This window comes from Brachyhypopomus gauderio, chromosome 2 (genome assembly GCF_052324685.1).
Source record: "Brachyhypopomus gauderio isolate BG-103 chromosome 2, BGAUD_0.2, whole genome shotgun sequence".
Lineage (NCBI taxonomy): Eukaryota > Metazoa > Chordata > Actinopteri > Gymnotiformes > Hypopomidae > Brachyhypopomus > Brachyhypopomus gauderio.
In genome coordinates, this window is record NC_135212.1 from 18348992 (window position 1) to 18363047 (window position 14056).

Genomic DNA, 14056 nt, shown 5'->3' on the forward strand with positions numbered 1-14056 from the left:
TTTACAAGTGAAGGGCAGAATGGCTTTTAATTCACACTGGCAGAACCGATCATTTTATTTCTTAAATACGAACTCAACCTTAATTAGCAATTCCTGACGCAATTACAGTTTTTGCAGCTGCTATAAGACCCAAAAAGTAGGCTACTTGTAGCACAATTTTCCAAACCACTAACCCATGTACCCTATCTATTGACCTGGTGCTCTAAACCATAAGCACATGCTCTGCCTTGCACTCATTTAGAAATTTTAAAACACACCATATGCAAAACATTAAATACAGTTCTTTACATAAGACAGAACATTCAAAACTGAAAACGTGTTTCTTTCGGAAAACACTGCCACGCGACTGCACCCACCTACAAAAATCCAAACCCAGTCCTCACAAGTGAAAACACTTCTAGCTAGTTTTTACAAATCTTTAGACATCAGAGCCTAATCCCTATAAAAGAGGCTACAAGTTGCAGATCTTGGTTTGCACATCAAAGGAGTTCAATACTGCACTGAAATGATGATGAGGACAAGAATGAGATCAGAGTCAATCTGGCTGACCATGTCAACCATGCACTGAGTTTTCTGGAGGTAAAGGGTCCAACCTAATCTGTGTTGCTAGCATCATCCAGACATTTCAAAATGAGAATAGCATACCGGTGGGAGTGCCAGACAGGTTTTGTGTGTTCATTTTAATTCTTTATTAACTCCTTTTTAGACAGTAAGGAGAGGATCACACAGCCACTCAACGTTTTTGTTTCCTTTTTACATACGCTGTTCAAACTAGGTCATCACTCTTCTAACATGACATGAACACGGTGAGCCTAACAGTGCTAAAATAAACACAAGTGACTGTACAGAACAAACACGTATGACCAAAACAAACCACATAATAACATAATTTATCACATTTAACCAAACATTTACTCTTTTAGCGTACTCCCTACTGCTGCAATTGCTCATGGGAGGTAGTGTACTCCATGCTCCACCCCTATACACCAGTGGCAACGCCACAATATATAAGTAGACCTGTCCTCTTACTACATCATGTTTTTGCACTACTAGCTACCCCTTGCTGGTAGACGAAGATGGCTATCAACCTCAGAACAGAAAGAGGCCATGGTCAGTATTATCACAGCAAACAACAGCTTACGTTTCTGACAACTACAACAACTCATCATTACTGGCAATGCCAGCATCAGGAACATCCATTCAGTGAGGCTATCCACACTGGGCCAGTGACAGTGTAAAACAACTATGAATAAGCGCAAACATGCTCTGCTATCCACTCACTGATACTTTATTCCAGTGTCCTGTGACACACAGTATTGACAACTTTATACAACACCAATGTCAGCATGGCAGCGTCGTCATAATGTGTGCAGCCATTTGCCAGAATGGTGGCGTTAATCATCATGCCACTCTTGGTCCCTACAACACTGCACATCATCACCTTCCTCAACAAAGAGCTCAACACAGCTCATTCTCCACAGGGGGATGACCCAGAACAGTTTGGACGTTGTTATCGTCTGGGACAAACCATTTTGCCGGGCTGCTCAAGTACCAAACTGGTTCACTGAACAGCCATAATTTGTACAAGTCTATTTTTTTGTTTTTCTTTTTTTGTAGTTTTTGTTATCCATATGTTTACAGTATATACAGCATGTGTTGTGTTATGTGTAGAGTTTGGATGCAAACATATGGTTTTGACAAGGATTAAAAGAGTTTTGAAATGTTTACTTTTTATGTGAGATGTTTTGCGTGTTGGGTGTGTAGCATTAGCTGCTATGTGTTAGGTTTTGAAAAAAGGAGACATACTTTAAGAAATCGGGTCTTAGAACTGTACTGTGGAAATAACTGACCTAACATTAGTCTATTTGCTACTTTCCCAACCATAATTTTTGGTCATTAGTACTGACACCACATCAGTATACCTGCAGTCTCTAATGCAAATAAACATTCAGAATGGCTTCAGATCAATATTTGTAAAGTACCCTGTAGACATGTTGTAGCCTAAAATTAGCATATGAACTACCCAAGAGTACTATTCTGACAGTGGCCCTAATGTAAATGACACTCGTTATGACTGATCCCAGATCAATGTTTTAGGCCCCCAGAGCCATATAATCAATTTCCTTATGACCAACCCTAGATCAGTATTCTTTCAGGAACGCCAGGCATATTATCGCTCTGATTTTGACTGACTTCTAATCAGTATTTTTAAGAACCCTCCTCAGTCATTCAGTCCGCAAATCACTATCGGCCCTACTTATAGCTCCACAAGCCATATAATTACTTAATGACCCCAGATCAGCATTCTTTAAGAATCTCTGGAGCATGTAGTGACTTCAAGGTGCTTAATCATACCAGAAACGTAAATTGCACTATGAAACACATTCAGCCTTTTTACTGTCATTGTTTGAAAAAAGGACTGAGGTACAGTCATTATCTGGACTATAACATTGTGATTGGAAGTGGAAGGAAACTGAATTTGACAAATACATAGTGTCTTTTCTGAACAGCGTAAAATGAATATTTGTAATGGTGATTGTTATGGTACGACAGATATAATACTATTTGCTTTGCTATGTAGCAAAATCAACAAGTGTAAACTGAGGCAGATGGACAGGGTCCCACTGAAATGCTAAGATTAATGTAGCGTACTTGAGGCTAGTTAGGAAGTGTAACAAACTTTATACGCAACGCAATTTCGTTACATTCTACCTCATGTAGCACCAGAGAAATCTGCTCAGAAAGAAACTGCTGTTCTCTTCTCCAACATGAATATCAAACAGCCCAGGAGCAGGTTGCTGAATTCTCCACATTTGAGGGAAACGGCTGCCATACAAGCTACTATGAATGACATTAGATCAATGGGGCAACTCAGTGGGAAGATTAGCATGATGGTTAATAACTGCCCCCCCAGAGGTAACCATACAGCCCTCCTAAGTCCAACCACACCAGCGGGGGGTGCGTTGGTTTTCTGACACGGGGACAGTGTTTGAACCCTCAGCTCACTAGCCATTAACCGTTGTCCACGTTTTAATTTATTATTTTCATATTTGACACGTTCACTTTGAAGGTAAATGTAGTGCATTCGCCGTCCTGCTGTTTTTACTTCTGCCAGCGGCGATGTACAGCTGGTGGATCAGCTGAATTTAACTTAAGTCAAGCAGGTGCATGGAGAGGAAGCTAAACGTGGCACTCAGGTAAACACAAACGGCATGTGAGTAGAAAAGCCCTTGCGTGCACGGCTGAAAAGGAGGATATTTTGCCACGACTCTTGAAGACGATAATCTTCAATCTTTTATGATAATCAGTTGCTGTCTAGAGAGATGTGATGAGATGTAATCATCTCACTCTTTTTCTCATGGAGAGACTGGTTTTTCGGAGAGGTGCTAATGGATTCAAATTCTAATCTGTATTGTTAAATAAAACCTGTGAATTATCCGCTTTATCTGATGAATTGTTAATTTGTGGTACTGAAAACACAATTAGCAAAACACTGGATAATAATTGCATGGAAATATGTGTCCTGGAAAATGATAAAAAGCTCAACATGGATCAGTAGATCAGCTCTTCTAGATTTGGTAAAGCTAAACAAACCCAGGCTTTACTAATAGCAGTGGCTGACCAAAATAAGATTGACCATAACACTTGATTGTTCTGATTGATTGGAAGCACACTTCTCTCTGGAAACTCTTCTGCCCTCTGGAGCTACAGTCGTCCTTTCTGGAGATGCAATCTTTACCACCAGCATTTCCTACAGCTGGGTGACTTCTAATTAAAGAATATTGTCACGCTCACTACATGTGGTTGAGTAAATCATTAAACAGAGGTGGAAAATTACACAACTCAAATAATCAGGTCATAATGTTGGGAGTTTTTATGGCATGTTATAAAAGGTCCCTAGCTGTGATGTAATATGACCCTTAAGGATTTAGATCTGCCAAATCTCAACAGAAGTAAATCAGATTAAACGCTGCCCATTTCGTTAGAGAGCACCCTTAAATTTGCCTTCTGTCAGAAAATGTTTATTGGATCAGTTGAAATCTCCTCACTGGCTTCCTCTGAATGCCGTGGCATGAAGGGGAGGCCGTCTGATACCACACACGCTACACTCTCTGGACACTTCTCTTTGCTTTTCTATTCCTCTTTAAATGTTCAACCTTTTCATCTATTTCCTCTTTCATACTTGAAAACTCATTTATCTCTCCAGTCCAAGTTCACCCTTCCATTTACTTTAAATTACCCATTACTGAGAACTAATTATTTTTTAATAGTGTCATATAATTTTTTTTTCTTTTTTAGCTTTCCTAGCAGTAGTTGACATGTATTTCATGGAGATGATGATACGTTTCGCACATCAGAGGGGACAGCCATCTGGTGCAGTTATTGACCTGCTAATCTCACCCACCCTGCATCATATCAAATCAAATGACATTCTTCCTTATGTATATGCATACAGTTTATGTTTATATGACTTTTAAAAGCTGCCTTTGAAAACAAAAACCACTGATCAGGATCACCACTGATTACTTTCAGTTTCTAGTCCCACAAAGTAGAGTTCATAATGGGGTTTAACGTTTCAATTTTTTTTTCAGAAGTACAGCCTTAAATGGTTTGTGAAGAAAATCTGAATTATGACAATAGGCAATAGCAACAGTATATGTAGCATTGAGCAAACCAGTTATTAAAAGGAAGTAATTGCTTTTATTCCTCATCCCAAATTCACCACTGTTCACAGTATTTTGACTCATGGTAGTTTGCCAAGGTACATGGTAAATGGGAGCCTGTTTCTTCTGAGGTTGTAGGTTGTAGTCTTCGTAAAAGGCCTTGAGAAGAATGAGGATCAATCACCGCAGGTCCTGGTCAAAGGCCACACCCACTTGCCTTCGCACTTCAACCATGATCCCAGCGAGCAACTCGGAGTCTGCCAGCATCATTCTGTCACTCTCCTTCAGACCTAGACAGGGTGGTTTGATGTTAGCTTTCTCTGGTAGGCTTGCTTTTAACTTTCACTGGCTGAAACTCAAAGTTCCAGTCTTGGAGACTGAGAAGACTTGAGGTTTTGGCATCATGTTATCAGTTCTAATATCATTATTATTCATCATATTAATATCATTCATATCAAATATTTAAACAAAACATTCCATTGTTACCTTTGAGTAAGCACTGTCTAACTTCCAGAGCTTCATAGCGAAGGCCCATGCTGTTGGTGAAGTGGAGTGGCCGTGTGGGCTCTGGAAGAGGAAGCTGGGTCTGCTTGCTACTCACCTCCAGGATGGTGGCACCATGTATGGGGTGGCCAACCTAAAACAATGCAACGTTGTTTGTTCTTTCTTCTCTGGCCTTGCACAGGGGATTTTGCATACATACTGTACTTTGTAGGTGTGATTTTCTGCAAGAACCATTGAAAAATGGTTCTTGCAGAAAATCACACCTACAAAGTACAGTATGTATGCACTAGCAGGAATTTAATTGTTCTTTCACAGCTACAACAATGCTAAAAACCTACTCTGGTGGTGCCCTTGGTACCAGTGATTGTGGCATAGTTGGGAAGAGCCACATTGATGGAGAACGCAAACCAGGCCATCTATTTCGCGAGAACTTCAGAACCACCACCACTGACTCATCTACTTCTGTGGACAGAGCTCCGTCAGATACTCAATGGTAGCAGTCACATATCAATCACTGCATTAGTCCTGAGCAACTGGTATGTTCAAATATTTGAAAGCCCAGAACTCAAACTGAATCATGACGCTACCTGACTAAGACACTTTTTCTTATTTTGGAAACTAGCTTAATAAAAAGATACATTCTGCATACACTAATTCCAACGGCTGGTGTGAATAGGAGAGAACAGATGTCCCAGCAGTCACACAATATTGCAGTCAATATTGGCCAAGGGAGACCGTAACGGCTTGTGGCGTTTGCCATCATACCTGAGTTAAGTAGCCTCACCCACTATGTCCTCCACGAGCAGCCTGTCCAGCTCGGTATACACAGAAAGACACCTGGACCACATCGGCTGGAGACCACACAGAGAGGAAAACGGTTGACAGAAATGGGACATTACAGATCACCACAAGAAGAGAAAGAACAGTGTCAAGGTGCATCTGCTACACTATAGGAATGTACGTAATGCTCATGATACTATTGCATAATACGACAAATACACACAGCATTAATTTGCAGTAATTCTTCATTATCCTGTTGGCTTTCTTTCTATAAGCAATATTAACAGATAAAAACAAAGGCAATGCTTAAAGCATCTGCATGCTTATTGCTCACTTGGATGGCATAAAAGTGTGTTAATGGATTTGGGCATCACTGCCAATAAGTAACAAGTGAGTAAAGGCTGCATCTCTCTTCCTGCTAGGCTGTCACTAGACTGTAATAATTGTGATCCAGCTGCTCAAACGCAAACAGTAATTTAGTGCCACAGGGCATTCATTGCCAATTAAGGCCAAATGCTTGATCCATCCAATTAACACTGTCCCCTCTTTAATTTTGTTGTAGTGGCTTAAGTTTGAAACCAAATGCCACATCCTTTCATTAATGTGGCCACAAAACACTGCAACAGATGGAACAATGAAATAGAACAGAGACAATCGTTTGTTTTTGTGACCATTTTATCTAAGCAAAACCTATTTGAAATGCATGACAGTTAATAACACATAGTTTGATTGCAGAATTTTGAATAACATTTATGCATTGATTTCTAGTATTGATAACTGCAATGAGCATGTACCTCCATGAGAAAGACGTTGTTCTTTCTGGATGCTGTGATGACCAGTTTGACCTTGTTGAGGTTAATGGCAAAAGGGTCTCTCACACAGCACATTACTCCATGAGGAACAGAAGGTATCTTCAGGTGCTCTGTGTGAAGGACTATTCTGCACACCCTCAAATGCATATCTAGGCGTGATATGTGTAGGTTATAAAATCTTACATACACATGCACACATACAACTGCTACACATACATACATACATACATACACAAAGAATCTGGGTTTTTTTTAAAGCAGAGGTCGCCCAGTCTGGTCACCGGTATCTGGGTCATCTGCCAGGTCCTGGTAGCTCCCACAGGCCCTAGGAGTGCTGTGAACCTGAGCAAACGCCTGGGTTCTCTCCAGGCTTCTTGCAGCCAACGCCATTATCTGGAACGAACAGAGATAGCCTTCTAGTAGCCAGCTGAGGATTGAGGGTTGCCAGGTGTATATAATGATTAGATGTAGAGGAAGCACCTGGTGGTCTCCCAATGGGGGCGTCTTCACGGCCACGCTGAAGTCATGGCTAATCTTCCCTGCTCCACAGATTCCCCATCTAGTCTCCATGTTGGGAAAGTATTAGAATAAGTTTGTTTAGGAGATGCAAAATGTAAAGCATCTGTGTTCCTCTCTATAAGCTCAGACGATAATATATACAGAGACGGTTGAACATTGACTCACACCTTTAGCATGGGTTCTCATGCCCTAAAATGATTTAAAATCTTAGAGCTGAGGAGGCTCAAATCTCTTTCAGAAGTTAGTAGGGTGTTATGAAAGTGGTTACGTCTGTGTGACCCACATGTCAGGAGAGTATCACACAGACACATCAAGCATCACTTCTGAGTATTCATACGCTTATTTAAGACTTTACCTCTTGTACAACTCAAAGAGCTCAAGCTGATAATTTTATTAAAAAATAGTTTGGTGAATGCATAAGGAATGTACAGTGTATTATAGTATGGTATAGAATTTTGAACGAACTAATTAAGAAGAAATCATTTGTGATTAAATATTTTTTTGGTCTTTATAACACACTTATAAATGATATATGATGATACTGTTTGGAAAGAATTTCATTAATTTCATTAATACCTTCATTAACACCTTCATTAATACCTTAATTACCTCATCCCTTCTGCAGGATGAAGGAAGGCCACAAGGGATATATACTGCAAATTGTTCTTTTGACTATGTTCATGTCAGAGAAAGTATTATTATGCTATTATTTATGTGTTATTGCCTTTCACCTAGAATTATATAACATTAGTTCACCCCATTGACATACAATGGCTGCCTGTGACTCTTCACGCTCCTCAGTGACTAATCACAAGTGCATCTGGGATTCTGACTGGATGTAGACTCAGCCAATAGTTGCGAAGAAGACGAAGAGTTTGCACCTTGTCTCCCGTACTTTCACTGTTTGCGTGTGAACCTTGAGCTAGTCAATAGTAGAAAATGAGCGAAAAACACACTTTCTCTTATGTAACAGGCTACAGTGATGCAGGGGTCAGACAGAAACCAGACGGAGGTGGTCTGACCCAACTGTGTCTAATAGTCTCGCCAAACTGTAAACAAAGGTGATGCTTCATTCAGAGTGTTGTGTGCTCAGTACAGCTTAAAAGGGTGGAGGGGGCAGTGTAAAGTTACAATGACTAGGCAGAAACGTGTGTGAAGATCTCGGATGTATCTCTGCATTCGCATATGAAGGTTAATGCATGTTAAACTAAGGGTTTTACATGGAGTTTAACTCTAGACGCACTATCATCCCAGAACAGGAGCTAAAGTACAGATTTTTAGGGTGTATGTAGTACTAGTGTAAAGTTGGATTGTCCTTCCTGGAAGGGTGTTTTTATTGGCTGTTTTACGCGAGCAATGCATATTTCAAATGAATGAATACGATCGATACATCGATTAAACGCTCACGAAAAGTGTCTTTAAATCGTAAATTCCCCCCAAATAACCGTCCTTTGCATTCCTTTGTCCTGGGATCTATTTCATAAAGACGAGGCATGTGATTGTCTCCAGAGACACGGCAGACAGTCATTAGTCTGAACTGACCTTCACGTTCCTCATTCTTCAGAAAGCTCTTACTCAGCACTGCTGTTTCAGGTCATTATCTTACTGAGCAACCAGCCGTAGCCCTGATGGAATGGCCCGTTTTAATAGCCATGCAAGGTGAGTTCATTGACTTTGTGATTAGGCAAAAATATGATCTGTCTCTGTTATTTGTTTGTTTCTTGCTTTGTTTGTATGGGGAAGCAGAAAAGCCATTCTAGTACTGGTTGATTTGTGGTGATTCTGCCAAATGATCTCCATTAGCAGTGCTTGTGGTTCAGTAAGCTTGTGACATCCTTGGCCCTGCCTGGTCTTACAGGGTCCTTCTGAAGCAGTGTTCATAGTCAGTTTGAGTACTTCAGCTTTAACACGTTCATAAAAACTGACTCTGGCATTCAGACATACCCTACCATTTCATTAGATTTTGCATGATTTTCATTTAACTAAAAAGCAGTTAGAAAGGACAAGCTGTTTACAGTTTAGGTGAAGAGGTTAATCATGGTTTAACTGGCTGTGACTGTTTAATTTATCAGCAGTTTACGTTAAGTGTTGAACATCTGGATCTTCTAAATTCAAATAATCTGGGTTAACGATCAAGAGTTCAAAACCTTCATGTTGTAATATTGCAAATTAATGTAATTTGTTTTCAAGCACGTTATTACTTTACATACAACAACCACTAGGTGTCAGTGTGCAGTCATAGTTAAACGTGCCAAAAGTATTTCCAAGGCTCCTTAGGTTGAAGCACATAGACAATACATTAAATGAAGCAAAATTCGAACAGTGGTTTGAAAAGAAATAAAAAATTATTAATTCTGATCGTATTTATCTAAATTATTTAATGTAGAGATGAATTCTGCTGTGGCATTAATCTTTCACATGTACTCCATCCCAGTTTCCAATACTTACAATATGAATTGATAACATGTAGGATACCATGTCCACCTTTTTTCTATTATTTAGGTACTGTTAATCGTTATTGTGTGAACACCTGTAGATCCAAAGAGTCCTGCAGTGAAGACAAATCACAGAACACTGCGTTTTCATTCATAAACACGTCACCTCTGAGCCTGACAGGGAACAAGTTATCAATGACTGCCACCTCTTCCTTTTACGTTGCACCTCCTAAAGGATTCTGGGAGCTGTGTGCCGTTGTCATAACGACAAGGTACCAGCTGGGCAATTTGCATGCAAATGGTATGGGGCTTGGCCTAATCTCGCGTCTCTAGCGCGGGACCTCGTTGCTATGGGGATGCCCATTTTTCTTGGTTCGTCTGGAAATTCGAAACGTTTCCGGTTGTGTGGTTGGAGACTAGGGGATAATGACGTCACGGGTTGTGAGAGAAGACAGACAGGCAGAAGGAGGCAGAGGGCAGGAGAAGCCCGATGATGAGGTACAGGTAGGTGTTTTGGTGAGGAATTGTGACTTTTGTGATAGATGAGAAGTCCAGAGGTTCTGGGGAGAAGGTAGGAGATTCTGGTGTATGTGTATGTATGTTTGGGCGTGGGGCGTGGGGGGTCCTGAGGTGTGTACTACTACTATTACTACTACTACTACTAATAATAATAATAATAATAATATTCATACATTTTATTTGATGGTGCCTTTCTGACACTCAAGGTCACTTTACATAATTTAATATAAAATATTACAACAATAATAATAAATGAAGCAGCAAAACAGAGAGACAGTATTCAACAAATAAAATGGATAAAATGAACAGAGCAATTGGAGTCAGATGTTCTAGGCGACTCTAAACAGGTACGTTTTGAGACCCGATTTAGAATGTGAAATGGAGTCCGAATTCCTTAAGTCAGGAGGTAGAGCATTCCATAACCTAGAGATAGAGCTACTAAAAGCCCTCCTTTACTGTATAAATTTGATTGATTGTGGGATGACTGATGACCAGTGTGTGACTACAAACTTTCCTGTAGTTCAGAACTGCACATGTTTTTTTCATGAATCCACTGGACCAATATGGATGCTCAATATTTATGCACCAGCCCAAGGTTAGCAGAGGTTGTGAGACTGAGTGGACTGAAGCTGAGTGTAGCTGAGTCCTGTGTGTCCTCAGTGTCCTGGGTGTGCGTGTGTGTCCTGTGTGTCCTCAGTGTCCTGGGAGTGCTGTGTGTCCTGAGTGTGCGTGTATGTCCTGGGTGTGCATGTGTGTCCTCAGTGTCCTGGGTGTGCATGTGTGTCCTGGGTGTATGTGTGTCCTGTGTGTCTTCAGTGTCCTGGGTGTGCATGTGTGTCCTGGGTGTACGTGTGTGTCCTGGGTGTGCGTGTGCGTGTGTGTCCTGAGTGTGTGTGTGTGTCCTGTATGCCCTCAGTGTCCTGGGTGTGCATGTGTGTCCTGGGTGTGCTTGTGTGTCCTGGGTGTTCTCAGTGTTCTGGGTGTGCGCGTGTGTCCTGGGTGTGCGTGTGTGTCCTCTGTGTCCTGGGTGTGTGTGTGTGTTCTGGGTGTTCTCAGTGTTCTGGGTGTGCGTGTGTGTCCTGGGTGTGCGTGCGTGTCCTGGATGTGCGTGTGTGTCCTGGGTGTTCTCAGTGTCCTGGGTGTGCGTGCGTGTCCTGGGTGTGCGTGTGTGTCCTGGGTGTGCATGTGTGTTCTGGGTGTGCATATGTGTCCTGGGTGTGCATGTGTGTTTTGGGTGTGCTAGTGTGTCTATAAGTGTGTTATAAAGAAAAAATACATCTGTATTACATTTGTAAAATGTAAAGATGTGTATGTATATGTAAAAACTGAAATATTCCATTTACATACATATTCAGATCTTTGACTTGGTACTTTGTTAAAGAACTATTGGCAGCAATGACAGTCAAAAGTCTTCTTGGGAATGATTCGAGAATCTTGGCGTACCTTTCAGTTCAAAGTTTGTTCTCTTGTTCTCATTCAAATTCAGCCAAGCTGTATAGGGAGCACATGTTTCCAGGTCTTTGCACAGATGCTCTACTGGGTTCAGGTCCAGATTCCGACTGGGCCCCTCCAAGACTTCCACTTCTTGATGGTATGCTTCGAGTCACTATTTTGTTTGAAATGCAAGTCTTGGCGCCAGCCTCAGAGTTTGGACACTGTACAGGTATCATGCAGGATTGCTCTCTATACTTGGCAAGACGAAAGATACTGTTGAATAAAAGGGATAGGACAGCCTACTTGGAGTTTACTAAACAGCATGTAAAGGACTCTGCCAATATGGCAAAAAGAGTCATTGGTCCAATGAGACCAAAAAAGAAAAGAAAAAAAAAACTCTTTGGGTAGAGCAGCTCGCTTGATGTCTAGTGAAAAACTGCAGTGCACATCACCATCACTGGAATGGTGAGATATGGTGGTGGCAGTAGTGACACAGGCAGAGAGACTGGTAACAAGTGTAGAACATCCTTGAACAACCTTAAAGAAAACCTCTTCCAGAGTGTCCGAAAACTCTCACAGTGGTGACAGTTTGCCTTTTCAACATGATAATACAATAATGTCCTTAAGCATACAGGCAAAACAACACTGGAGTAGCTTTGGGGCAAATCTCTGAATGTCCTTGACTTGCCCAGCCAAAGCGAATCCTTAAACCCCATTGAATATCTGGGGAGAAAGTTGATGAAGGCAGCTTACAGACGCTCTCCACCCAATCTGATGGAGCTGGAGACGACCTGCCATGAACGTTAGGATCAACTCCCCAATGGGCAGAGATGTATCCAAGAAGACTTTACAGCTGTAATTTCTGCCAAAAAGATTTAAGATTTTGATGTAATTTGTTTAACGCTTTGCCTAAAACCTAAAGTCCTAAAAACAAAACACAATAAAGTGAGCAAAAAGGGGTCTGAATACTTTTTGAATTTACAGTATATGCAGATAGTAGAGACAGTAAAAATGGCAGTGTACAGTTTCCAGAGAAATGGTGTTTTGGACAGATGTCCTTGTATATATGAAGTGCATATATGTATGAGTAAACATATGCAGTGTATGTTGGCAGCATGTGCTAAAACACAACTGAGTTAAAGATCAAATGGGAGAAGCAATGGAGAATGGTAGAGAGCATCAGGGCTAAGCTCCCACCCGACCTCCAGATCTACAAGCAAGCAGGACCAGTATGTGCGTAAGATCCACCATCCAGGGTTTGACATGACATAACTCATAACATACGAGCACTGACCCCCATAGATAAGCCAATGAGGGAATCCCTCAAACAGAGGAGGGGGGGTGGAGATGGGGGTGGGGGGGGGTCACCATGGAAGCAGAGAAGGTACCATGGCAGCAGAGGGGATTGAAATTAGACAGTTGTATCAATGGCTGGAAAAGACAGGACTGAAAAACAGCATGGAGGCATTTATCATGGCAGCACAAGATGCAAAGGAGCCTTTGAGATGATTGAACAACTAACAATAGGATGCAATATGCTGGCAGGGAAAGTGTACACTGAGAGACATAGCCACGTGAGACATAGCCACGTGAGACATAGCCACGCGAGACACAGCCACGTGAGACATAGCCACGTGAGACATAGCCACGCGAGACATAGCCACGCGAGACACAGCCACGTGAGACATAGCCACGCGAGACATAGCCACGTGAGACACAGCCATGTGAGACACAGCCACGTGAGACATAGCCACGCGAGACATAGCCACGTGAGACACAGCCACGTGAGACATAGCCACGCGAGACATAGCCACGCGAGACATAGCCACGCGAGACATAGCCACGCGAGACATAGCCACGCGAGACACAGCCATGTGAGACACAGCCACGTGAGACACAGCCACGTGACAGTAATCATATAGAAGAACATATGGAGTGCTTATGAGCTGCACATCCCAAAGTCCAAACAGGAGACCCAAAGATTGGTGTAGAACAACAAAGCTAAAATCCAGTGAGAGACAAGAAGGTGCTGGTAAACCAGAACGTTAGATGCAGAAGATGCATAAAACAGCAGTGGTAATAGACGTGGAGGTCCCAGGAGGTCCCACGAGACAGAAACATCCAGGAAAGCAAAGGAATACTAGGAAGTGAAAGAGGAAATAGAATGTAGGAGATTAATATCAAGGTTGTCCCAGTGGTGATGGGGACAACCGGGACTTTGATCCCTGAACTGGAGGAGTGGCTCCAACAAATCCCAAGAACTGTGTTCTATCTCAACACAGAAGAGCACAGTATTAAGAACCGGAGAAACACTGCACAGTACCCTCAAAGATAGATAGATAGATAGATAGATAGATAGATAGATAGATAGATAGATAGATAGATAGAT

The 14056-nt window shown here is 41.7% G+C and overlaps 1 protein-coding gene across 1 annotated transcript; it reads right to left on the bottom strand.

Moving 5' to 3' along the window:
• Positions 1–4844: 4844 nt before the first annotated feature.
• LOC143508648 (trans-1,2-dihydrobenzene-1,2-diol dehydrogenase-like) lies at positions 4845–7330 on the bottom strand. Its single transcript, XM_076997311.1, has 7 exons — positions 7241–7330; positions 7042–7153; positions 6743–6819; positions 5957–6019; positions 5507–5584; positions 5151–5301; positions 4845–4954 (listed from the first exon to the last, which is right to left on the bottom strand). The coding sequence occupies exons 1-7, from the start codon at positions 7328–7330 to the stop codon at positions 4845–4847; spliced, it is 681 nt and encodes a 226-aa protein (XP_076853426.1).
• Between the last annotated feature and the right edge of the window lie 6726 nt (positions 7331–14056).

Bases quoted from the DNA above. Each gene is read 5' to 3' on its own strand.
- LOC143508648 (XM_076997311.1), bottom strand. From the start codon at position 7,330: ATGGAGACTAGATGGGGAATCTGTGGAGCAGGGAAGATTAGCCATGAC. The intron at 6,020-6,742 runs GTACATGCTCAT...TGTGGTCTCCAG, and splicing joins ACAACGTCTTTCTCATGGAG to CCGATGTGGTCCAGGTGTCT. The intron at 5,302-5,506 runs GTAGGTTTTTAG...GCATTGTTTTAG, and splicing joins GTACCAAGGGCACCACCAGA to GTTGGCCACCCCATACATGG.